The sequence below is a fragment of the Pseudopipra pipra genome, chromosome 2 (assembly GCF_036250125.1).
Source record: "Pseudopipra pipra isolate bDixPip1 chromosome 2, bDixPip1.hap1, whole genome shotgun sequence".
Classification (NCBI taxonomy): Eukaryota; Metazoa; Chordata; class Aves; order Passeriformes; family Pipridae; genus Pseudopipra; species Pseudopipra pipra.
Window position 1 is genome coordinate 102,599,868 of NC_087550.1, and position 27,006 is coordinate 102,626,873.

The window sequence follows — 27,006 nt, forward strand, 5'->3', positions numbered from 1 at the left end:
AAGAGGTAAAGCTTTAAGTCTAGCAAGGCACTGTGTTTTATTATAACTACTGAATTTAATCCCTGCAACAAAATAGGTCACTCTGGACATGGAATGAAGGTCTTCTATTCAGGTACTGAAGGACAGACCTTAAAGTAACTATCTATGAGTAAAGGAAACATCCAAAAGGGCACAAGTAGGGAATAGGTTTATGAATCTTTCTGGTTTTCTTTTTTTCCCACTACATAGTTTAAATTTTATAGTTAAAATTATTTGGCAATATGTAGGTACAGATATTAGTAACAATCAAATTAATACTTGGGCATGGTAATACTTGTATTGTTCTTCTAGTAGCTTGGTCACTCATGACAAGTTAAGTTTCAAAACATGAAACTTAAAATGTTTGACATTTTAATGGAGACAAAGAGGAGCAATGTGTCAAGGGTTGGAGACGTGAAATACATTTAACAAAGTGGATGAGTGGTGATACCTAGCTTTCTGTGTTCCCAATTCCCTTCCATATGGAGAATTCTGGTAATATATAGAGCCCTAAATAGGTAGTTGTGGGACTGTCCTGTGGTCAGATTGACATTGGCCGAGAGCAGCATTTCTACATTTTTCACAGCACCGTCTGTTTGAGTGGCATGGGTGATATGTGACTGTAGGGAGAGGAACTTTGTTTGGAGCAGTGAAATGATTTGTGCCAGCTCTAAATACTTGAAATTTGTCTTTGCTTCCTGATGACTTTTGCAATACAATGTCTTACAAGAAACATTGTACAGCAATTTTCGTTTGTGGAAGAGCATTAAGCCATTTTGAAAACAGGTCACCAGTGCTGTAAGATATCCAGAGCTATAGTTTTATAATGAAAGAGCATACTGGAGTTCCAAGGAAAGGTGTGTTTGAATCATAAGCTAATACACATAGCCCCAGTAAACCACTTCCCAAACTTAACACTTAAAAAATTTTAACCTAAAATGGCTTTTCAGTCCCATGTAATATAAAATGTTTCTTTTCCTTTGCTCCTTATGTTTCTGTTCTGTTTGAATTTTCTCTGTCAATGCTTTTAATAACTTGTTATGATAGTTTCACTTCCTGTTGAGTTGCCCTTTTCTTGTGGTCCATCTAAAACTGCTGCAAACATGATGCTAGAAGTACTCATTTGCAATAGGAACATTCAGTCTATCCCTCTGTAGCAGCAGTAGCTCATTTATTACCAAGGTTGCAAGCAGAATGTGCCGGCTATTTATATCCTTGTGTGCACACCCATCAGCCTCATTAACCATTAAATAGTCAAATGGCTGAAGATACCTTTGAGTTTCTGAATGTGTAATGTATACTACAGGGAAGGTATCCTTCATCTGGTTCTGCATTAGGGGCTTGCTTAACACGTCACTCTGCTTTTTATTCAGTTCAAGGTTTTACCGCCTGCCAGCTTACCGACTTACCAACTAATGGTCTTTTTGTTCTTTTGTGTTGCTAACCACAAACTTATATTCCTGAAAGATCTTACCATTTCCTGTATAGCTGTGTGATTTCAGCTCAAAAATGAGCACAAAAATGAGATGGTGTCCTTTATTACTACTTAGTCCACTTCATCTTTCTTACTGTCATCTAAAATTTGCCAATTTCCCATGTCACAGGCTGGGGTTTCTTTGGTCTGGTTTTCGAAAGAGGTGACGCTTGTGTAATGATGCTATTAATTCATCCCAGTAATAACTTCTGAATTTGTTAACTATTCAGCAAAATTTCAAGAAAATTGAAAGACTTTGAAGAGTTCCTGAAGTTATGTGAAAGACCTAAGTCATTTGGTAGAATAAAACCCGTTTTCCTGCTGAGAGGAAGGTCCCACAATGAAGTCAACCCATACTAAACATTAAAGAATGCATAGAGGAATGTCAACTGAAAACAAGGATCTAGAGAAAGTTGGGGTTTGTCTGTTCTGCTGCTCATAGACAACTTCTTAGAATTGATGTAGGCTGGCCAGGGAAGTGGTCGAGTCACTGGAACAGTGCTGGGTTAACAGTTGGACTCAATGATCTTAAGGTTTTTTTCCCAACCTAAATGATTCTGTGATTCTAAATAGTGGTGTGGGCATGAGATAAAAGATGGCTGTAGAATAACATTTTAAAAATTACTGTGGTGATGAGTGGAGAAGAGCAAAAGGGAAAGGCAAGAGTCTCCGTATCTGCTCTATTTTTGTGCCCCTCTTTGCTCCCCCCATCTCTTCCCACGCAGTTCCACCTGCACTGCTCTTTGTTCCCCTTGTCTCCAGCTGGCGACTTCCACCAGCCAAGAGAGCTGCTGGTTCAGCACTTCTCTGCATCTGCCAGGAAATAAATAAATAGTGGGAAGAGAAACGGAAGGGATGTGTTCTAGCTCTTTTTGTCAGCTTTACTTAGGGCTTTTTTTTCAATTGTATGTCTTGCAAAAATGTATTACTGTGAGAAGATTTCCTTGAAACTAGAGCTGAATCCTGTCGCCTTCTTGGTTTCCTTAGTTCCCTGGCATTAAGAAAAATGCAAGTGCTTCAACATTGATGCGGTGGAGAGGGATTCTCATATATTCATATAGTAAATAGGCTGCCACCATTGAGAGGTGTAATGGAACCCCCTAAGGGCTTGCCAGGAGTTTTGTTTGGGGGCACCCCTTGTCCATGGAGTGCTTTGCAGGGTGACCTGCACCTGCAGCCCCCCTTTGATCCCTGCAGGGCTTTGGGAGCTGTCTGCCTCTCTGTCCTATAAATTCCCTCTAACTCCCTGTGAAGCTGAAGACAATGTACCCCAGCACTATTTTTGCTCCTTTTGTGACAATTCTTTCTCCTAGTGTTTCTAGTCTTTGTGACTGCCATCTGCCTGGGAGCTGGAGAGAACATTTCTATTCCTTTTTTTCCCCCATTTTTTTTTAAATTGTACTTAGGCTCAGGTTCCCTGTGACCCCAAGAGATGTCTCATGTTATATCAGGGATTCAAATGAACAGGTGGATTATCCATGGCACTACAAGCAGGTGAGCCCTTCACACATAGTGGGCCAGCTCAGCATGGCAAGTCTAGATTATTTAGCAGTGGTTTCCCTGCAGGAATTTTCACTGCCTATGGTGAGGAAACTGCCCTGGTTTTGCTGGCCTGCAGGCGATTCTCCTGTGTGCTTAAGTCTCCTTTGCAGCACGATTGTCTTAATACAAAACATTTCTTTTGTGATGGATGTATCTCAATTAATTATGTTCATATCTATTTCATTCTTAATTAAGAGAATTGCATAACTTTCTGAAAGTATTTACAGGTTTTGTTTATTTATCTTTAAAAAAATTCAGTGGTTTTTATTATGTGTAAAAATGAGTAATAGACTTCCCTTAATTTCTTACTATGTCTCTGTTGCCTGTTTTTCTGAACTTGGAAGGAACATATATCTTATTTTTAAACTTTCATTATAGAAATGTTTAAGTATAAACATTACGGGAAAATACTTTCTTGTGCAAAACCTGCAGAGCTGTGTCCAGTGGAATTTAAAAATAGCAAACTTCACCATTCATTTCATAGCAAAAGCATTTTTGCTGATACTAAATCTTGGAAAAAATTATGTAACGTTATCTAATTATGAGTCAAACTTTCTTTGACTATGTACCTTTTGACTTTGCAAATGTGTTCTAGGTCTTGAGCTACACAAAATGTTTGTGACATGGTTTGTTTGAAAGACTATTTGGAATGCAAAATAATTTCAAAGGATGTGAAATCCTACATGCTTCTGTTTAACCAGCTTTCCCAATCTAGAGCGACCTTTGTGCATGTTCTGAAAATGCCAGGGCTGAGCTTCCTCTGAAAAGCAGGATGTGATCAATGGGCTGTGCACATCTTCATCCCTGTAGCTCTGCTCAGCTAGGTCTGAACGTCTCTCTGCTCTTTGCTTCATTACTGACTACTGCTTTCAGAGCACGAAACTGGTAGGGAAGAACACCAGTGAATCTGGAGTGATCATGGATCCCTTTAACATACAGAAGGAAGAGGGTTTCACCATTAGTAAGAGAGGCTGCCCAGTAAGATGGGACTTCAGCTGTCATTTTTACTTTTCAAAGTGTGACATGGAAAAAAAGAAAGGATAATCAGTAAAAGCATGTCTGAGGTTTTTATGCCTATTAGTTGTCACTGAAAATGAGTGGTATTTCTGTAGTTTTTTAATGAAGTGACTATTGAGGTAGGGACCAGTGGATGGACATGCAGTACTTAGGACTTGAGTTGCTGTCACTTGCTCCTGACCTTGTGCACTGCCTGTTCATGGGAAAAAGGCAAGTGGCAGCGTGAGCACAGTGTAGCACTTTTCATGGGCCAGTGGTAGCAGAAACATTAACTGGTTCAGAAACAACCCGTGACACCTGATGGCTGTGTCAGCACAGAGAAGGGGCTGAGCTGCATCAGCGGTACTGATAAGACCTGTGAAAATCACGGTTTGGAAAATGCTTTTCTCCAACACACGTGTCCTCCTTTCAAATTAAATGGACAACGAAACTAATGGGCTATGATAAGTATTGGGCAAAGTATTCAGTGTGTTGTGATCAAATTGACCACATCTTTAAAGGAGGCTGAAAAAGGACCTCGGACCATCCCTACATTCTCTCTCCGGTCCACAGCAAAATCCCATTTCTGTGTATTCAGCAATTTGTTAATCCCTGGTGCTAACTCTATAACTTTTATAGGTAATGTCCTCTACTGCTGCCTTGTCTTGAGATTTAAGAAGGTTGTTTTTAAGCCTGATGTTTTTAGCCTGTCTATGGAGGATATAAAGAGTAGATTGTTCCTCTCCCTTTTCAAGCCAACTGTTACCCTCCTTTTAGCTTAGTGCTGCAGACTGACATTTATATGTTTGGACATTTCTGCAGCAAGTCTTGGAAAAATGGAAGTAGAGAAAGTTGTTTGGTTTTTGGTTTGTTTTTTCTTTTTTTTTTGAGAATCTTGAGGTAGCATTGGCTAGTAAGACAGAAACCAGTGTAAATGGTCACACTGGATGTAAGAATAAAGGCCATATGGGAGTGATTGTTCAGAGAAGTGGGAATTTCATTGTGGCTTTCCTCTGGGCTTTGAGTGGGGGCTCCCTTGTGCCTTAGGCACACCAGCATGTTTTCAAAATCCCCTGGAGAGCTGTGGTGCCAGGAGAGGTCCTCCCTATGGACCAGGTTGTGCCACCCATTTATAAGTCTGCTGTGTGCCTGGATAGTGCCACTGATCACAGCCCTCAAGACAGTTAAACTGCATCAACCAACTGCAGGATCTTTACTGTCCATCAGAGAATTGTGTCTGGGATTATTGCCTGCCCCAAAACAGTCTCCTTGACCCAACAGGCTAATCCATAAAGAATTCATGAAGATTTTGAGATTCATGAAAGGGTCATAGTTTCCACCAAGGCAGGCTTGAAGTTAGAGTTCGTGCAGATGCTCTGAAATGGTGAATTGTGTTGCATGGTGTTTGCCTGTGTCTGTTTTTGCTTTGAATTCTAGTTTTAAAAACATGGTTCCTACTGCTAGTGACTTCCTCATATGGTCACGTACACTCTTTGCCCCTGGAATAATCTTGGTTGTGGACCAGAAAAGAAGACCCTCATATTGGAGCCCAGTGTTCAAAGGGCCCTTGGTTGGCAATACTGGCACCAAAATGAAAAAAAAACAAAAAACAAAAATTAAAACCCAAACAAACCTTAGAAGAGTAATCCCTCTGTAAGAGAGTGAGTTCACAGTAAATGCCTTGTTGAGTAGGAAATATTTCTTATTAATTCCTTTAAAAACAAGCCATATATGAAGCTCATGGGGGCAAAATAAGTTGCATAGTTGCCATGTTATATGTCTGTCAAGACTTAGAGAAGATCAGCAATTACTGTGAAAACAGTTTCATTACAGGAATGCTTAAGAAGGAGACTTAGAAAAAATATTAAACTCCTGAATTGTTTGTTTTGTTACCTTCCATTCTGCTCCCCTGGGACTTCTGTTCTCAAAGTTGCATTTGATGTGAGCTTGTTCTGTGTGTTGGATTTTTATATGCTGCACTCTCACTGTGGGTTATGTTGTAGGTTTGGATCTAAGTGGACTGTAAATATCTTGCACAGGAATCAGAGTTGAATAGTTCACAAAGTTTTTGTGGAAAATCAGTTTCCAGTGGAGAATGTCAAGATTTTTTAAGGCTAATACTCTGTGGTAGTGTCTCCAGGTTTTTTTAGCAAGCTGGAAAAAAAAATCTGGTTTTATTATTCAATCTGAATTAAATTTGTACTCTTGGTGTTCAATAAGTACAATTATATACCTCATTAAAATTTCATATTTAGAAGGACAAAAGGTTTTGTATTCTTTCAGTTTGAGTTAATTCCTTTTGACATTGAAGTATGGTGCCAAAGATTTTCACTGTTGTGGGAATTATTATTATGAAAGCAGTTCTAAGGGCTTTAAAACAGTAAAAGCCTGGGTATGGTGCCCAAATATTGTGACATTAAAAAAAGGTGCATAATACAAATAAATTCTGTTATAAACTGTAGTTTAATTGGATCATTTTGCATGACTTGTTAATTGTGAACAAAACATTTTCTGTATTTCAGTATCTGGAAGAATGAAACATACAGGTAAGCAAATAGATTTCTGAAAGGACATGGCTGTTTTAAGAAGTCGGAGTCATCTTTGTGAAAAATAATTTTTTTAATTGCTGTTCTCAAACTGTTTGTATTATTTATGTGGCATTTTGCATGCTTTTTGCTGCTTAATGGAACATTTGCAATTGTCACAATTGTCCAAATTATCAGTAGATTTGTGTATTTCTCACTGTTTATTTGAGAGAAAAAGGCAACACAGTTTGCTGTCATTTATCAGAATTAAAATCAGACTGGTTTTGTACGTACCTCAAAATCACCAACATCTACAGGCATAAAGTTCCTCAAAGCTGTATTTTATCTGTCAGTGTTAAATACCTCCTTTGTGCTAGTAAGGTACGTACAGTGCTCAGATTCAGAATTATATGTGCCATCAGTCCCAAACATGATTTTGAAATTGTAGTGAGTTAATGTAGTATATCTGCTGTACATATTGAGAAAAGGCTTTTATTTTATTTGTTTTCCCTCAAATATGTTAGGAATGTGTACTCACCAGAAATCTTTCTGAGAATTAGACAGTTTACATTTTTTTAATTGTATAATGGACAGTGCTGCCTTTAATTTCTTGGCATTAGTTAGGGCAGGCAAGTTGTTTTAGTTCGGAACTAATGTCATGGCACAGATTATTTTAAAAATCATTTTATGTTGATGTATTATTTTTCATAAAATCTAAGTCTAAACAGTGTTGCAAAACATGTATACACTGATTAGTTTTCAGGGGAAAAAGGGCTTGTGGGTCAAAGTGTTGATCTTTTTTTCCACTTGAAACAATTGTTTCTAGAGGTTGAATATGCTCTGTGCACATGCTTTAGAACAACTTAAAAAGTTGGTATGGCTAAGGAGTTGCAGAAAAACAAAATTGTTCACACTTGTGAAGAACTGTGATGGGAAGCAGGTCAGCAGTGGAGATGCTTTTTTTGATTAGTTGGTGGATGGGTCAATGGGAGAGCAGAGGTAAAACTGACATTTTTCTCCTGCCCTTGTGCAAGCCCCAGCAACTTGTAAGCCCCCCCCCCCCAAAAAACAAACAAACAAAACAACCAACCAAACAATATCTTGCATCACCTCTTCTTTCCTCCTGTCAGCCTACCCTCAAACCCAGTGATGAAATGCAGTCTAGATCTATTTTAAGTATTCACACACAGAAAAACCACTCCTGGTTTTTTGACTGAAGACACAGTTTCAACAGCAGAATAAAACTAAGCCACGGTTGAAAAATTACAAATGAAGAAATGTAGCAATAATGTTTTCTGTTTTATTCAAATGTTTTCCTGTTCCATTTAGACTTGCTTTCAGTAAGCTGTCAGTAATAAGAACACCTGAAATTTAATTTCGTACTGTAAAATAAAACTGGAGACATCCCAAGTTGACGGGACTTTCTGTAGCAGCAGTCTTGCTGGGCAGCAGCTGGGGAGGTAGAGCAATATTTGTTAGGTAGGACTGGAGTGAAGAGTGTTGGGAATAGGACTTTGCTTGTTATGTGGCTTCTCACGCCTAACAAAGTGGTTGTTGTAAGTCTCCTAAGCCAACAGATTCTTGTGCAAAAGCACTGAGGGAATTAAAAGCTTAAACTCTGAGGAGTTTAAATGGTTTAGTCAAGGAAAATAGGGGAAAGAGTATATATTTGTTAAGTACTAACGCTTTTGCTTGTTCTCAGGCTTCAAACTAACAAGCAGTTAAGAAACTTGGGAGTGTTCAACCTGTGAGCTTTCCTAGTGAATTCACATGGGGCTGTTTCAATGTGAATCTGAGAGAGAGAAATTTAGAAGAAAAGAATTTCTAGCTCAGTCATTCAAAGAGTATGTGCTTACTAAAATGTAAATTATTAAGTCTTCTGTGGTTTTGCCTTTTTTTTTTTTTTTTTTTAAAGCTGATGTACTTTGGCCTCTTCTGTGAACATGTGGGGTTTAATTGCATGATAAAGTATTTGCTCTGCAAGACTCCTGTTTCATTTAGTGCAGAAATTGTGCAAAGTATAAGACAGAGGGTTAGGAGAAGGAAGAGAGGCTGCTGCCTTTAAGACATGAATTGGCATGCAACACAAGCTTGGGTTTTGATATTTAGCTTTTGTTTACTTTAAGCAATAATTTGCCTAGAGACTTTTGCCTAAATATAAAACTTCCCAGTGTTAAAGAACAAGAAAGAAAATAGAGCAATTGAAAGGAAAAATGATTGCTAACTAGTTCATTTACTGTCCTGGTGCATAGGCTTAATTTTCAATACTGAAGCAAAGTAATGCTAAAAATGAACAGATATTTTGAAAAGCTGCATGTGACAAGCTTTTACAAATAATTTTTATTCTGATATGTAGTAATATGTACAGATGTCTTTTTGTTTTTCTAGATTAACTCCAGAAAGTCTTGTAAAAGTCATAAAAGCCTTGCAGCTAATATTCTTAAATACTTTACCTGCTGCGTTTTGTCCTAATAATGGAGGTGTATTAAAATAAGCATGTTGTTAATTGTTGCATTAACACCAAAGAAATGAGAAACTCTGAATAATTTTGCATTTCAAGTACGTTGTGAGCTCCTCTTGCACAGACCACTGTGCCAAGAGCGGAAGGTATTTCAGCAACAGCCATGAGTGGAATTGGTACACAGTTGCTCTTTCCCAGTGCATCTCCCCTGAGCTCCTTTTTCTCGAATGATGGAACAATGCAAAATAATTACTTAATATAGTAATTATTAGAGCAGATTGTAAATACTGTGTATGCAGCACAACAGGCTTTGCGAAGACAAGCAAATGCAGATTTATTGCCCTGTTTTTGGGTTATTACCCAAACATGGGAGATGCTTGGTTTCTGAATTGTCCCATGTGATTGCAGAAGGATTTTTTTACAGGCTTAGGGATAAGTCCTACCTCACATACTTTGTATCAATCACAAATAGATATGAGCATAGCTGTTTTTGATCCAGGTTTCATTTGACACAGAATTCACAAAATTCTGTTATTTCTGTGTCAAATGAAACCTGGATCACAAATAGCTATGCTCATATCATTATAAAATCGCCAAGACTAGATTGAACCTTTCCTTCTTGCTTTGCAGAAACAGTAAGTTTCCTGCAGTTAGTGCCTTTGGAGATCCAAAATCAGCATGCAACATAGGTCAGAGATCACTCTCCATTTTACCCATCTCTTCAGAGTCAAATAAATCAGCATCTTTTCTCTGCCCAATGTTTTAATTTCTTCCTTATTAATTTGCTATTTTGAGCCATAAATGTTTGTTGAAAGTTGTGCCAAGAATTGAGAAATTAAACAGATTTGCATACCTATTGCAAATCTCAGCCATTGAGTTGCTCCCTTCAGCTATGCAAGAGTGTGAGTTCTCTGGTGCGGTGCAGCAGATGCCCTGTGTGGAGAATGACTGATGTCCAGAGCAATTTTTGACAGTCTCTTGCAAGGGCAAGTTATGCCATCATTATCTTTATTGGATGACAGGAGCAAAAAGTTGGGCAGAAATGACTTGGCAGTGATGTGTGATGGATCGTGCAGCATCTCTGAGAGCTGAGAAATAGGCTGTGCCATTAGTGACTTTTTTTTTCCAGAGTGAACCAGTCTCAGCTGTTTCACACAAATTACCACTGACCTGGTGGTTAGAAAATCCTTTCACAGAAATTTCATTCCTGACTTACCCCTTTGTCAATGAATTATGCCCATTTCAATTGAATGCAATGCTCCTAATAACGTCAATTAATTTTAAACTGCACAAATCTTCACTCTGTTATCAAGACTTGGAAAACAGGTCTTCATCAAGTCACTCCCTCTGGGGCTTTGGAAAAGACATAATTTAAAACACTTTTGGTCTCCTTTTTTAATGTACAGAATTTAATTTTTGGACATGCTTAAAAAAAGTTTGCTGGATAGTTGGCTGAATCTTTAAACTCATGTTGCTAAAATTTAATTCTGGACAATAATCTCTTTGTGTAGTGCTGTGGAAGATTTTGCAAGAGAGTTGGGGTTCTTAAATGAGGTATGAATTATTTTTGTATATTGTGACATTTGGATCTTAAAGTTGTTTTAAACAATTAAAAATTAGGGAGGAAAGGCTAATGGAAACAAGCATAAAGGTGTTGCTGAACTGAATGTTTAAGCACTCATATACATTGCACTGACCAGAGAGGAAAAAAACCTGGTGATATAAATGTTAGACAAAAATGCATACAAAAAGCTTTATTCTTATATTTCTTTACTGGAACCAGGGCCCACTGAAAACAGATCCAGAGGGATTGAGTTTTGTTGTGTAGAAAAATCTTGCTATGAACTTTGTATAGGAGAGACCTTCCTGCTTTGATCCATGTGCCAGGCTTTCTGCAGTGAAATCCAGAAACCTGCAGATGATAACTTTGCTGCTGTATTTGTTTGACCTGCTCTGCTGTGTATCAGTCACCAGTGGGTTTGGGTCACTCTATTTTGTGGGGTCTGGAAACGTTTCCTAGGTGCATGCTCTAGGAGTTCCTTCAATGTGCTTAAAGTTGGTGGTGCTACTGCTGCTTGTGGTCAAAGGAGCTTGGCAAAATGAGTAAAATCCTGATGATAGCTGAAAGGGGAGTTTTGATTACTGCCTCTGCGAGTGACCAGAGTGACTTTGTCTGAGCCATCTCTGCCTGTGGCTTTTAGTTTCCCAGACGACCTCATTATTTGGGTAAAATTCTGGATATTAGAACTCCAACAGCAGAAACTCATGTTTACGCAGAAGCTTCAAAAGATTCAGAGTTTCCTCACAGGCCTTGTACTGCAGTTATGCAAGCTGTCACTAAAATGTAAAAAGGTAAACGTTGGATGTTCTTCTATAATCTTTCTAAATAACTTTAGGTATCCTCTGTGTTTTATCTCTTGTCATCTACAACCACTTTTTTTCCCACACAATTAAACTATGGCCGGTGTGGCTCAGCGTCTGAGCATCTTATCCGGGTGCAGAGGAGAAGTGAACGAGGTGCCTTATTTGATTATGGTCCAAGATGATGAATTTATTTACTTCTAATTTGGATGAGATGGGTGATTGGGTGCATCAGGGCTGCAGTGATGACTGGAGTGCATCCCATCAAGCACGCACTGAGAATGAAAGGCTGTTTGTCTTCCAAAATAAGTAGAGAAATGTTTTTGCCTGGATATGTAAAGATAACAGTAATTGTTATGAGGTTTGCTGTCGGTCACTCTTGGTATGCTTTCAGCTGTGAAAACGCCTACAAATGGAACAGATCGTAAAGTTATCCTGGCATAGCATCTGAGAGTGAAACTCCTGAGGTATTTCCTTGTAGTTGCAAAGAAATGTGGAAATAATAAGGCAGCTGTTGTAGAGGCAGCAGGAGCATACTGCAGTACCATCTGTAGGCAGTCCTGTAGACCTCTCAGTGGTGAAGTTAAAAGAGCTTTGTTTTCCAGGGTTCACCTCTAGCAATGCAGTTACTGGGACAGTAACTGAGAGGAAAGATTTGACTGTAAAAGGTACGTGTTTTGGGTAGCCTTGGCTTGAGTTTAACAATGAAAGTGTCAGAAGAAATTTCTGATAGCACTTAATTTTCATATATTTGCAAAGATTATGTGCCTTTCTGCCCATTTTCCTTGTTGTACTTTGACTTCAGCGTTTATCTAGTGGTTGTTTCCATTGTTTTTCCTTAGGTGCTAAAAGGGTCTCTGAATTTGAGAAGATATTTTGATTGCCTATTCATAAAACATAATAGGAGATGTTATCTCCTTACTGCTAAAAGCTTCTCACTTTTTCAGCTCTTTTCAAGTTACTCTTTGCACCTTAGGTGAGTTTGGCAATCTTTTTTGTGATGGAGCAATATTTCACAAACTGTTATTTATACTGAAGCTTTTTGTGATGATATTTTAACATGAGAACAAAACGGAATTGTATTGCTGAGCTTCCTAAGTTAACTCATTTACTGAAGAGTAAATCGCAACAAAGAATTGGTGTTTGCTTCTTCAAATGGTAAGGTAAACCCTGTTTAACAACACTTCATGCTGTGTCAAAATGAAGTGGAATTTTCTATAACACATTTGTTTTGTATGAGTAATACCTAAACTGAATTTTGACTTCAACTAAAAAAAAAAAAAAAAAAGACATCAACCCAACCAATGGGGATTTTTTTTTTTTCCTTTGGAAAAATCTATGATTTCTCAGCCTGTGGTGCACTCTTAAGAGACTGAAATTTGACAAACGTAGGATAAGGATTCTTTGTATGAATAACAAAATTGCAAGATTCAGTTACATGGTTTTGTGCAGGCTTGGAGTGTCTTGTGTTATAATTGGCTTCATGATCTATTATAAAATGTCAGTGTTTTCAGGTTTTTTTAAAAAAAAAACCCTCAAGGTCTGTCTTCTAATTCATATCTGAACTGCAGCAATGGAGGGACCATTTTTCCTTTTATAAAAAGTCTCAGATCACATAAACCTTTCCTACGAAGGTTTGATTTTTTTTTTAAGATTGAGTTTCAAGTTACATTTAATTTCAATTTTGCATATATATATATACACAGACACAGCATTTTGAATAAATTTTACAAAATAAGCATTTTGAAATACACCGGAGTGCATGATAAATGTCATTCTAAATAATGAACTCAAGCTTATAAATGAGTGCTGTATTTTAAGTCAGTGAAAATGTACTCTCAAGATCAAAATATGTTAATGGATATGCTGCTTATGTAAAGTATTCCTTGAAATAATTAACAACTTGGTTGCTGAAGTGGTCTAAAATGCCAGAAACACAAGGATATACACTTCCCCTGATAAAAATAGTGTTGTCCTTTAATGTTCCTGTGATCATCCTATATTTTCATTCCCAAAGGATGCTGGTGCAGCTCCTGTGCAAAACATGGCATTTCCACTTGAGTTAAAAAGGAACTCCCCATTCACTCTCACTACTAGTAAGGTTTAGATACTATTTTCAGTTCAGCCTCCAGAAAATGAAAGTTTTAGGAACAGATGGGTATTTCAGCTGGCCCAGTGCCAGCCCTGTCCAAATTCCAGTGTAGATAGTTCTTTCCTGCCTCCATCAAGCTCCTTTTGCTATGTCAGTTGCTTGTGGGTAATAGGGTTCGGGATAATGTCTCTGCTGAGTGGGCAAGAGTTGGAGGGTCTGGGTTCTCTTCTCTCATGTTCTGGAGCTTTTCTGTGTTGTGCCCCTAGATCTTGGAAGGGAAGAGGGGAGCGTAAAATGAACAGAAATCCTTGGATGACTAGTGCCTTTGAAGAACCATATTTGCAATGTTTAAAATGTATAGTGTTAACCATCTGTAGGATGGGCTTTACGAAACTCATGTGCAAGAGAACGAAATGGTCTTGGCAGGAACATGCATCAGAAGAAATTTGGATAACCTCTGGGCAAACTTCATGCGATCTACTTGTTAGGATGGGATGGTGTGATAGCTCTGTACTTGCCATTTTACTTAAGACATTATGCTTGCTCTCATACTTCCACAATAAGATTTGAAAAGCAGATAAAGCATCCATAACAATTCTGTGTACTTTGCAGATTTCTGTGGGTTTTCAGGTTTTAATAGTGATTTTTGGCAAGGCTGTGCATGCAGCATTTAAGAGAGTGACCTGCTGAATATCTGCTTTGCCATATCCAGATGCTGAGGAACTGATTACCTACAAAGAATGTGAAGCAGTTCAGTGAATAAGTGGACTCATACTTTTATGAAAAATCTGTACTGCTTGTTGGTATCCTTATGCCAAGTTCTTAAAAGATGGAGTAACCTGTTTTCAGACTTGAAATTTTTGTGTTTCAAGCTTAACTGAAATTTCACTTACACTCCTATACACATTTATTGACACATGCTGTATTTATCGACCTTTTTAATATGAATTTGATACAGACTAGTGCATATGAAACACAGAACAATTTTAGGTGGATGAATGCTGTTCTTGGAGCATTTCTTTTCTAAATAGTGAGAAGAAAAAGGCAAGGAGGTTTTGAAAATAATTTGCTTCATCTCTTTCACCCCTGCAGGCTTTTCACATACTCCTAAAAGCATGTGTTTAGTGAAGGTGGTGCTAGGTTTTTTTTTCAAAGGGAAGACAGATTGAAGTATCAGCAAATATATAAAACAACCTCTGACCTAATGCTGTAGGCACTGCTATCGTGAAAATTATTTACTGTGAAAATTATTGTGGTGACTGGCAGATGCTTCTCAGGAATGGAGGTTCTTAAACTCCTCAGTAAGACTGACATGAGATGAAAATGTCCACCTTTTCCACATCACATGCAGGTAAATGATTGAGTTGCCTTTGCATATTAAAGACAAAAGGTTGAGCATGGGAGATGGCATTTCTTTCAGGTATATTTCAGTGGTTGTAAATATTAGCATGCATCAGCAGCCTTTATTCCCTGGCAGACTTTTTCTTACCAACACTCCTTAATAATTGAAATCTTTTGATTATCAATGCTGACTTATGTGTCCTGGTAGCTGCACAATTCAGATCAATATTTTTGTGATGTGCAGTATGCTGGCATTACTAATCTTCCTTCTTGAAGAGGAGTACTGCATGATTTGTGTGCTTGAGTTTCCATAGGCATCTGCAGCTCACTGTTCCACAGGAGAGAGGACTGGACAGAGCCTTGCACTGACCAAGTGTGACTGCCTTGCTCCTGCCCTGCTCACAAGGCTCTTTACTGATTGAAAACAGTTGTGTTTTAGGTTGGGGCTTTTTTAACCTCTGCTCAGGAGTCAACTTTTTCTAGTATATAAAATACTTCTACTGTTAAGCTTCAATATAAGACTTAGAGTTGTTTGAAACCGGTTTTAGTGTTTGTTTCGTGCAGTTCAGTTGGAGGCTGCACACGTGTGTGCACACAAATAGGCACTGAGTCGTAAGCCTTGCAGTTCTCGATGTTGTCATAAAATGTTCTGCTTGGAGCTGATGGAAAAGTGTTACCCTGTTCCTGAAGTGAAGTGCTTTCCTCAGAGATGTGCAGAGGTGCGATGGCACATGGAGCACTGGTGCAGGCAGATGTGAATGGTTCTGAGTTGTGGTGGGAGCAGGGAGTTTAAGGAAACCCTGATGGGTTTTGCCTGACTGATGGGGTTGCTCTCTGTTGCTTTTACGACTCTGTTAAGTGAAGTTGATAAGCTTTGACAATTTAGTAATAGCTTACTTTGCAGCATGTGTTCTTGTATGTCAAGTGATGACTGTGCAGAGCTTAAACCATGTCTTTTAAAAGACAAGATGACAGAGTAAAATAAATAGTTACACAAATAGCACTTATATGAAGGAGAGGTAAGGAGTGTAATCCATAGCAGAGTCTCTTCCTATGTACAGCTGGGTATGTAACAGCTCCAGTATATTCCTTTACCTTTTGCCTTCCCAGGCAATAATCCTCCTGGATCCAGGATGTGTTGTTTCGTACTTTGCTTAAAATAATAAAGAAATAGATATATAGCCGTGGGCTCCAAATAGTTTTACAAATGTCTGAACAATGATCTGTTCAGAGAGAAATACCTGTTTAAGAATGTAGCAAAACTTGTCCGTAACAAGCAGATCAAAGAGTCTGTAAACGCAAATAAAAAAAAAAGGGTAAAGTGGGTCAGATGCATGACACAATTTTGAGATAAGCTGTTGATAAGCCACTGCTGCAAATATTTGTCTCTGAAACAATGTTATAAGCTGGTGGTTGACCCAGAAGGGAGCCTGAGGTCACTCTGTGGTTGAGGTCTGAGTGGTGGCGTCACAGCTGGCTGTCCTCCGCAGAGCGCTGGGTGAGGCGTGCACGGGCCAACGGCAGAAGGTTTTCAACATGTTCCTTAAAAGTCAGAGGCAGTTGATGAACTGGAAAATATTTCTACCTCATTATAGGTTGAGCAAGGACGAGTGAACAAACTGCGCTTTCTGGGGCTAGGGTGAGATGGAAAATGCAGTGAGAAAATTTCCTTTAACGCAGGAGCCAGTGACGCGCGTTTTCCTTTTCCTTTCAAATGAGTTGACTTGTGCTCAGTTTACATGATTCGGTTTACGTGTGTTCTCACAGGGCCTCACAACCCACATTGAGATAGGAGCACCTTTGAGCTAGGTTTGCCCACAAATGACAAGCAGTGACCATCCATGTGGCAGGTAGCAACAAGGTGGCAGACAACAGACAAAAACTGTGTGCCAGCTTCATACGGAGGATGCCACAGCAGTGTTAATGGCTAAATGGAAAAGCAAAAATCCCAGGTGTACCTTCACCTCACAGCTAAAAACCTTTCCCTTAAGGCTACAGGATGACCATCTCAGCCTGTCCATAGGATTATGGTATCATTATTTCTGATTTTACTCCTTTTTCTACTTACGGAAAACAGACTTCAGTTCTAGGCTTATACTCCATTCCCTAAGTTTAGCTCTTGCAATCTGAATTAGACCTGCCCAGCGTGTTTGCAAGGTCAGTGCTCTTGGAGAATGCAGTGGAAACTTGTTTGGAGAGAACTGGAGAGAGCTGGAACAATTTCAGTTTGTGCTGGGAAAAGCTGCTTCATGTGGGATGTCTTCAAGGAGCAATTATAAAAATAACATTTACTGTCAGCCAGAGTGAGTGGATAAAATTACAAAAACTGGTTCGTATTCCAGTACCTGAAGATATAAAGCTTTTCTATTACAGGTTTACATGGAGAACAGTAGTTTGAAACAGCTACCCTTCTGTGGTTTATGAATTGGAAATCTGTTGTTTTTTTGGTTTTTTGTTTTTTACAATGATAGAAAAACTTCTGACCTGTCAGAAGGTAGACAGGCATCTCAATCTTGCTCTTTCTCTCCTTCTTATGGATGCTTGATAGGGAAGGTGGCGTGATTCATGTACAGAACCTGTGCGTTAAGGCTACCTGCTGAAATCCCATTGAAATGAGAGTTGCTGTTCCAGGACTGACTGAGAACAAATGTAAGATTAGACACTATGGTTTTTCATCCTTCTCTGAGAAATGTTTTTTTTCACATGTTGTGTGAAATGAACCTTTTCCCTTAATTGGTATATGACCTGTGAAATTGTTTCATATAAGCAGTTACATCTTACAGTAAGCGTAAACTCAGTCCACTCAACAACAGTTTCTTGCCTCTCAAACTGTTGAACAGATCAATTTTCCACAACTGGAATACTGTCATGGATGGCTGTGTATTTTATAGGAAAAACAGGGCAGCAAGATGAAGTGGTGGAGTTGGTTTTAATGTGAGAGAACAACTGGAATGTACTGAACTCTGTCCAGAGCTATGGATGAAGAACAAGTTGAGACTGTATGGGTCAGAACTGAGGGGCAGGCTAACATGGGTGACACTGTTGTGGGTGGGTGTTTATGGCAGACCACCTGATCAGGAAAAGGAAGTCAAGGCTGCTTACAGCAGCCTCACGATCACAAGCCTTGGCTCTCATCCACCACCTTCTTCAACCACCCTGACATCTGCTGGGAAGACAGCACAGTTGGGCACACGCAGTCCAGGAGATTCCTGCAGAGCACTGGTGATAACTTTTTGATACAGGTGGTGGAGGAGAGGTGTGATGCTGGCCCTTGTACTAATAAACAAAGACGGACTGGTTTGGGATGTGAAGGCTGGGGACAGCCTTGGCTGCAGTGACCATGTGATGGTGGAGTTCAGGATCCTGTGTGGAAGAAGCAGGGTAATAAGTAGGATCCCAGCCCTGGATTTCAGGAGAACAAACGTTGGCCTCTTCAAGGACCTGCTTGGAGGAATCCCATGGGTTGGAGCTCTGGAAGGTAGGCGGTGGGTCCAAGTGGTTAATGTTCAAGCATCATTTCTCCAAAGATGACTAGGAAACTGGAGCATCTATTAGGAGGAAAGGTTGAGTGAGCTGGGCCTGTTTAACTTGGAGAAGATGGAGAGGGGACTTTATCCATGTATGTAAGTATCTGAAGGGTGGGTGTTAAGAGGATGGACCCAGGCTTCTCAATGGTGCCCAGTAACAGAACAACAGGCACAAACTGAAACAGAGTTCTATTGGAATATCAGGAAAAACTTCTTTACTGTGAGGATGACAGAGAATTGGAACATGTCCTTCTCTGGAGATATTTGTAAGCCACCTGGGCACAATCCTGTGAAACCTGCTCTAGGTGAAGCTGTAGCAAGGAGATGAGACTAGATGATCTCCAGAGGTCACTTCCAACCCCAGCCATTCTGTGATTGTGTGATTTTTGGATCTATTCTGTTTATCATCCTGAGGTTAGATTTGGCAAGCAACATCTGTAACCTGCCACCATGAAAAATTATTTCCAATACTTCAATTATTTCCAAATACTTCCTTCAATATTTGGCTGCAACTAGAGGATTGCAATTTTCCACTGAGGACTTAAAGGAAAAATTGCAATATATATTGACCATCAGTAATTCTGTATCAAAATCCCTTGAAGTATCAAGGTGTGCAAGTTGTTTTGATTTATATGTGTGTCTGTTTAGCAGTGCATGAGCAGAAAATACCAGTTCTTTCCTTGCTAGCTTGCTGAAAAGTATGCAATCCAAACTGATAACAGGAAAGGATTTAAATTAAAAATTTCTATATCACAGTCATATGCAATGTCTTTAATTTGGATGGATTGTGGAGATTCCTATTAGTATGTTGCACAAACTAGCCTAATTTAAGAATTGCATATGACTAAATGTAATCTGCCCATCAAAAAGCTATGAGCACTGACCCTATGAAAGGTAAAACTAGGAAACAAAAAAATAGTGCAGTGTTCAGTTTAAGCTGCTGTGGAAATTTGAGCAGGCAGCATGTTCTGAAGAATTACTTTTAGATAAATGCTAATCTGCCACCAGCCTCTGTGGTTGCTAGAGAGAAGGCCTGGTCCTCTTTGCAGCTCTAAGCAAGGTCCTGCTCCAGATAGTATAAAATGCTGTCTGGAAGGAACCCAAGACCCTCTCTTTTAACTGTACAGGGAACCTGATGAGAGTAAATACCTATACCTGCAATTAATCTATATAAATACCTACAATTAATTGTGTAATAAATTTGACTACTCTGTTAGCTTCCTTTTTTTGCTCTGGACCCTTAGCAAAGAGCTCAGAATCTGGCTGCACGAATAACAGAGACGCTTATATCTACAAAATTAATTCCTGTTGTTATCATCAAAAAGCAAAATTACGGAGAGGCAGTTTCAGGCTGGTTGGCTATAAGTGTGCTTGAGAAACAACACTGTATTTTTGAGGGGTATTATGCTCTTGGTAAAAATTTTTAATGTTCTTATTCAGAATAAAATGTTCGTGTTTCCATATGAGGAGCAAGCAGAGCTTTTATAGCATTCAACAACCTTAATAATTCAAAGTGTAAAAAGTACAAGGAAAATTAACTCTTTGTATCTGATACATGGAAAATATATAACAAATAAAGATGGAAAATTAACTCTATTTAGGAAGATAGTAGCATCTCAAATCCCTATCTGAAAATCCCAGTTGCTCAGTATTGCTTTTTTCCAGCAGCCAGCAAGAGGAAGAGCAGATCATGGTAATGCTGTTACTCAGTGTCAGCAAGCGTAGGCACAGCAGGAAGCGTAGCCATGGCAGGAAAAGAGCCCGAGAGGAGAAAAATCCCTATAGGGTACACACCGGTACCCCCATGGATTTTGTGTGCCATTTCTGCACCACAGAAGGTGCCATCCCAGGCACTGTCATGCAGGAGGGGAGCAACCATACCCTCGACAGGAGGACCTGAGTGCCAGGTCCTCCCCAGCTTTTGCCAACTACCTTATTCAGCACTGGCCTTTGTTTAACAAATGCCTCCCATAACAGATCAGAGCTGTGTATCCGGGTTGAATTTCAACTTAGTTGTGTCCCTTGTCCATCTGCTTTGCCCCAGGTTGTTGAATAAGCCAGTGGCTTCCCCCATACCTGCCAGAGTAGCGTTGTCCCCAGAGCTGTTGGAATCTGTTGTGCCTGGGCTGTTGTACCCGCGAAGGGCAGTGTCAGCTGTAGCTGCTGTGCATATTCTGTGTCCAGGGTCAAGTCCAGTCATCTGTGCTACACACCACTGCATCAGGCAGATCCAGGGCTGCTGGTCAGGAAGGAACTGTGCATCAGTAGGTGGTGCGGGCAGCAGGACTGAGTGAATTGGAAGCTTCCAGGGACGAGGGAAAGAAATCTGCTTTGGACCTCAGAAAGGGTACTGGTGCTCTGCCCAGACCTCCCAAACCAGGGAAGGTGCTATGAAGGTGCTGTTGTGACAGCACACCCATGCTCTAGGCAGGCAACCAGGTGCTGCTCCCACAGCACCATGGGCATCCACCTGTGGTGTCAGTTCCTGCCATGGGACCCTGGTAGGGTCTGTGAACATCTGCTGTTGGGGGACTCGCTGATGCATCAGGACCAACCCTACAGTGGACAGTGCTACTGCCTATGCTGGTGAGGAGCACTCTGCAATGCTGGGGTCTCTATGGTGCTTTCCATGCTATCCACTGAGGTGATGCAACGTGCTGGGCTCCTTCCTGTGCCCTGGGTGGAGTGCAGCTCTCTTCCAAGAAATTCCACTCCACCTTTTCCTCTCAGGCACGCTCCCATTTTTAATTACATTTCAGCACCAGCCATTTAGGGTGCATCCCAGGTACCTTGCATTCCCACCAGAAAATAAAAGAAGCAAGGCCAGTGATAGAGGGAAGAGTGGGATAAAAAAAGGCCAGAGTGACTAAAGAAAGAAAATAAGTAGAGGAAAGAGAATGGCAAATGCTGCTGGTTTAATTGGATCTGACCTTATACAGGAGACTCAATCTCCCTTTTCATCTAACAATAAGAGAAAAAACTGCTTGATGCATCTCGTGATCAAGTCTGAAACTTGCAGGAAGAGAAGGTAGCCAGAGCTCATTCAGTTAAAGCAGAGACCACATCCAGGGAAGAAAGAGTTTGCTTGAAGACAGTTTTCTTTGATTAGTAAGCATTACCATTCCAAAACATTTGGTTTTTTTCAGTAATTGTTTAATCTGACTTTTGCCAATGTATGTGTATATATATGTATATATATATATATATATATATACACACATATAAAAATAAATCAGAAAAAATAGACTATTCATTTGTACTATTTGCTTATATACAATATGGGGCTACTTTTTGTCATGCTGTTGTAGCTTGGGAGCGTTTCTGAGAGAGCAGCACCTGTCCACAGAGAACCATGACAGTTCTACTGTCCTGCACGCAGGCTGCACCTTGCCAGCCAGGAGACACTGCTAATCAAAGTGTATATTCAGGAAAACAATTTGAGCCTTCCCTTTATGTCTGGGGCAAATGGTGTTTTGTTCTAACCTCAGTGCCTGTCTGAGATTTGTTTGTGAACATCTCTCAAGCTCCAGGCATGGGAGAACTGGTGCCTGTGCTTTAAACCTGCTGATAGCAGTTGTTTGTTTAGCTGTTGTCTGAGTGTTGTGAACATAGAACTGCTTGCTCATAGAGGTGGCTGAGTGAAGCAAATAGTGAAGTATACATAGAAGTTTAACTTCAGACCATGTTAATTTTTAGCACAAAGAAGTGTTTGTTGGAGTGGTGTGCTGGGGTATTTTGTTATGTTGTGCTTATGTTCCAGTTACAGTAATTGTCTAAATTGTTGTTGTAAGGGCTAATATTAAGCACAATTTTCTAAAGATACTGTAGTTTCTGCAGTGGAAATGTTTTACTGGAGAGGCTACTTAAGAAGTTATCATTTCACCTGCTGTTAGAATCTTACATAGTATAAAACTCCATATCTTGTTTTAGGATAGCAGCATTACCCAGCAGTGCTCCTGAAAAGCATAACAACTACTGTCCTGTCCCTGGTATACCAGTGTCCTGAGTTGAAACAAAGAAAACTTCAAATACAACAAGCATTTTGTCCTTTTAAAGAGTTTTTCCTCTTGTTTATGTAGAGGTGTTGACATTCCCTGGAAGTGTGAAATGCATTTAATCAACAATGTGTCTCTTCTCTTTTAGATCACAGAAGTTTGTGGAGCTAAGCGTGTGGGTTATTTTGGTCCTGCTCAATTTTATATTGCTTTGAAGTTAATTGCAGCAGCACAGTCAGGGTTCCCAGTACGGATTGAGAGCATTAAGAATGGTAAGTAGCAAATTTTGCTTGCAGCACTGTGCAGTTGTTTCTCACTTTCTTTAATGCTTGTCAGCTCTCCATGATGGTTAACTTTTTATTACGTGTCTACGAACAATTTTAAGGAACAGAGAAAGAGTAGAAGGTAATGTTACATATGCTCTAAGTGACTGGTAGAAAATGGCAGTGAATTTACATGTACGGCAGAGCTGAAACAGCATCCCCCTCTGGAAAAGGCATTACAAAGGAGTTGCACAAATGACAGCTGATAACAGTACTGGAGATGCATTTCTCTCTCACCTTCAGCTTCTGATCTTGACAGCTGTCCAGGGTGAGAGCAGATAGCTGCTTTGAGTGGAGGCATGTTGTGGGGGATACGGGCAGGTCAAGGGGTCCCCTGTGCAGGGCAGCTTGTAACACTCACCTGTTTTAGCAAATAATCTTGCAGAAATAAATGGGTAATGGTGACAAAATTTCTTTGTATGAGTAGGTATGAAAATGTGTATTAAGTGTATTTTAAAACATCTTTTTTCTTCCCAATGAATTGGCAATAATATTAAATGTACCATTTTTGATGGAGAAGACTTTTTTTGAAAGAGGCTTGTCAAACTCAAGTGATGAAGAGACAAAGCAGGATCCTTTTAGCTGCAGAACCTTGATAGCAACTAAATGGAAGGAACTTCATGTTCTTGCCCTGGTGATGCATGCTCTGCCTCAGCAGGGCTCAGGTGTCAAAGCATGTGGCTATTTGCCTGAGCTTGAACAGGTTGGAACCCTCAGCTCCCATATCTCAAGTGGGCATTCAAACCGTGCCCTGAGGCTGTGCTCTGGACTACAGGGTGTGCCACCGTCCTGCTGAAAGAGGGATGCAACTGGTTCAAGATGAGAGAGATGGGTGGAAAGGCAGGACCTACCCACAGCCTTGCAATCAGGTCACTGCTCCCAGCAGTTTCTGCTCTGCTGTCCCTGGTAAGGGCAACAAAATGTAAAACTCACGTTCATTACAAGGCACAGGGAGGGGGTTCCCAGGTCTGCCGCATCCCGAGGAGGGAAAGGCAGAATGGCAAGCACATGCAGACCTGTGTGAGCTGAGCTCCTGCAGGGCAGAGTTCCCGACCAAGTGGAGAGGATCAGATGCAGCTGGTGCAGTTCAGTTCAGTGCCTTGCTGGAAGAGGAGTTTAAACCAAGGGTGAAGAGAAGCAGACTGGGTTTGTCTGTCAATTTTCCTTACAGGCATCTTGTGCACTCCCTTATTTCATTACTGTCCTTTTTAAGGATGTTAATTAAAAAAAAAAAGCAAAAAACAAAATCAACCCCCCCAACTAAATTAGAAACCTGAACAAAGTGAGGTTTACTGTCTATGTTTTACAAGTCCAGCATCTGCAAATAATCCAGAAATTTGAGTGAAAAGGGACACTTGCAGTCCTTGTATTGATATCCTGCTTACCTACTGTTTCAGTACAATTTCAGTAAAAATGCTTCCAGTGCTAATTACATTTTCTCTAAAAATATATGAGTGCCTTTAGAGTGGGGTGAGTAACATGTACCAAACTCCAACTGATTTCTTTCTCTTCCTAGTAGTAACTGTAGGTATAAATGATTACAGAGGTGATGAATGGCTTTGGTTGGTTTTGAGCTTTCCGTTAATTTTAATTGTATTGATCTTTCAGGGTAACTGTGCACAAAAATAAATGGTGTTTCTTCAAAATAATTAGAAATTGTCTTAAAGAGTGACAAAGTGTCACTCTCCTGCTCTGCACAGCAGACACAACATGGGACCTTTTGACACAGTAGTCTCACTAGGCCTTGGTGTGATCTCTGAACCCTACCATTTTTAATTTGTTCCTTTCATGATGGCAGTGTTGAGGATTCTGTGATCCTGACTGATTAATTCATCAGTCCCACAGTCTGTGGGAAACTATTCTTTTCATTACAGGCAAGGTTTTGAAGGCAGGAAATGAGTTTGCTGCTTGCTTTAATAATGTGCACAAGGCTTACTTCTTTCTCTTTGCATAAAGAGATTATATATTAAGCTGTACATTAAGAATGTAGCTTTGTGTAACATTCACATTTTTATTAAGACATAAAATAATCAAAGGAGTTGCAAACTTAGAAATGTTACAAAATATAAACAGTAGTATTTTACAGATAAACTTTTCATTGGTTTTGCAAGACGATACTGCTTAAAGTGGTTCTCATGTTCTGTAGTCTCAATTGAATTTTTCTCTCTTTTAATAAAGAATTGCCTCTGCCACGATTTATGGCGCTGAAAAATGACACTGAAGTACGTTATGGGACTCCAGCAGAACTCCATGGAGTTAAATTTCAGGTTCCACATGCAACTTTGGAAAAAAATTCCTTCAAAAGAACAGATGAAGGGGACAAACAGGTAACAGGCTTGTCTTCTTCAGGCCGATATATCATTATGCATCCTCCTTTTGGGTCAAGTCCTGTAAATAGTTACACTCACGTTGTTTTTCACCAGTTTTTGAATGAGAAATGAAATGAACTCCTTATGTGCAAATGATCACCATCGTGTCTGTATTCTGGTTTTGATGCATCTCATTTACTTCCCTGAAGAAAATTCTCTGTATGAACTTGTATAAACCTGTCAACCCTGTAAATATTCTGTGTAAATTCTTTCAATGTTGTTCTCCTACTTAATCCAGCGCTGTTTCTTGCAGAGGACCAGGGAGGAGCAGCAAATAGAAGTCTGTCTGTGAAACAGAACAGGAAAGTGAGTGATATTCCATGGCCAGTACAGTCCTTAGTCACTATAGAAATACTCAGTTGGAGAAGAGATGTTGAATCATGAGCCACTATTTTGGGGTGGGATAAGGCCCCCAGGTTTTCTTTCATTCTAATGTCCCCAAGGAGTAGTCCAGAAGAAATCTGCTTTTCTTTTGTCCTCAGTGAAACATTTCCCAGCATCTCTTGTTCTAAGTTGGTAGTTTCATAAAGCTGTCCAAGAGAGGTTTGTATTGCCTGTACTTAGCAGAGTTGAGAGCGCTTGTTCAGGTACTACCAGCTTCACAGTAATGCATAATTTTCATAAATATTGATTTGCATAATTTTCCCCAGGCCCAACACTTTCTCCTCTGATACTGTATCAGGTCATGTTGTAAGTGTCTGGTAGGAGCACTTTATCTTCCCGAAACGTGCATACACATTTACCACACAGTGCGTTGGCGTCAGTAACAGTGTTCCCTGAGGTCAACCAGCAGGAGTGAGCTGATGACAAGATACACAGGTGGAATAACAGGATGAGGAAGAAGAACATGTGTGCCTATCTATCCGTGTGTACTGACAGTGAAGCAGAACATTGCCCTCAGACCGCTGGCTCCATCTGTATTGTCTGTGTTGTGTTTTATTTTCCTCTTTATTCAGTAAACTCTTTCAGGATTACATCCTCTTCTCAAGCAATCTCAGTAAGTCAAAGGAAAGAGAAAGCTTTAGGATAGTTTACCCAGTGATACCTACTGATCCACAGAGTGTTTAAAATACCTATTCAGAGATTTATTTTTAATTTTTTGTATATTTTTTTATTTGAAAAATGATCTGCACAACGAAGGCACTCACACTAACTAACTACATAAATTCAAAGATGCCCACTCACATTGAGCCTTCTACGTGTACTTCTTCAGGCATCTTTAGAATTAAAATATCTTGAGCTGGTCATTGTAAAGCTTTGCTATAGCACTGCCATGCTTTACTCCCTGAAGACTCAGTACCAAAGTCTGTCTTTCCTATTTTATGATGCCTTTTCTTGGAAATAAAGGGTCTGAGAATGCCACAGCATTTGCCTCTTCTTTGTCCATCATATTGTACGCCTTTGGATTGCTGTGCAGCAGGATTTTGTTCTTTCTTACATCTCATTTTGTGTTGGTGTGTTTTTGAAATAGGAACCCAAGTCTCCTCCAATGTCTCCAATCTGCTCACCTCCTGCTTCTCCATCTACTTACCAGAGAATACCCCTAAGTTATGGATATGGTAAAGCAAGAAGTGGGCTGGAGCAGCAGCATGGAGGTAGGATAAAAACTGCAATGCACACTGTATGCAATTCTTTTTGCCTTTTTTTTTTCTTTATCAGAAGTAGCTATATTCCAAATGCAACTGACAATCAGCATAATGATTTTAAAATTTAATTAGACTTGTGTTTTGGAAAATGATTTGATCTACTTATTTTGACTGTTCAATGCTGTCTTCCTATTTCCTTTCTATTAAATTAGATATGTGTGACTTCTCACAAATGCTACTACCTAATCTCTGACAAGACTACGTGCAATCTATCCCACTGGCAGAGAGCTTGAAATTATTGTCAGAGTGCATGATGCTTTTGGTTTCATTAGAGGGAAAGAAAACCTCATTTCAATAACCACGTGTTAATTTTCAGATTGAAAGTGAACCTTCCTT

At 39.7% G+C, this 27,006-nt stretch overlaps 1 protein-coding gene across 4 annotated transcripts in view; it reads left to right on the forward strand.

Moving 5' to 3' along the window:
* Positions 1–27,006, forward strand: part of REPS2 (RALBP1 associated Eps domain containing 2) — a 95,749-nt gene that overhangs the window by 11,898 nt on the left and 56,845 nt on the right. For all 4 annotated transcript variants that reach the window (XM_064646681.1, XM_064646680.1, XM_064646679.1 and 1 more), the window contains exons 2-4: positions 22,481–22,604; positions 24,834–24,982; positions 26,496–26,619. In XM_064646681.1, coding sequence (XP_064502751.1) covers positions 22,481–22,604; positions 24,834–24,982; positions 26,496–26,619 — 397 coding nt within the window. The remainder of the gene's footprint in view (positions 1–22,480; positions 22,605–24,833; positions 24,983–26,495; positions 26,620–27,006) is intronic.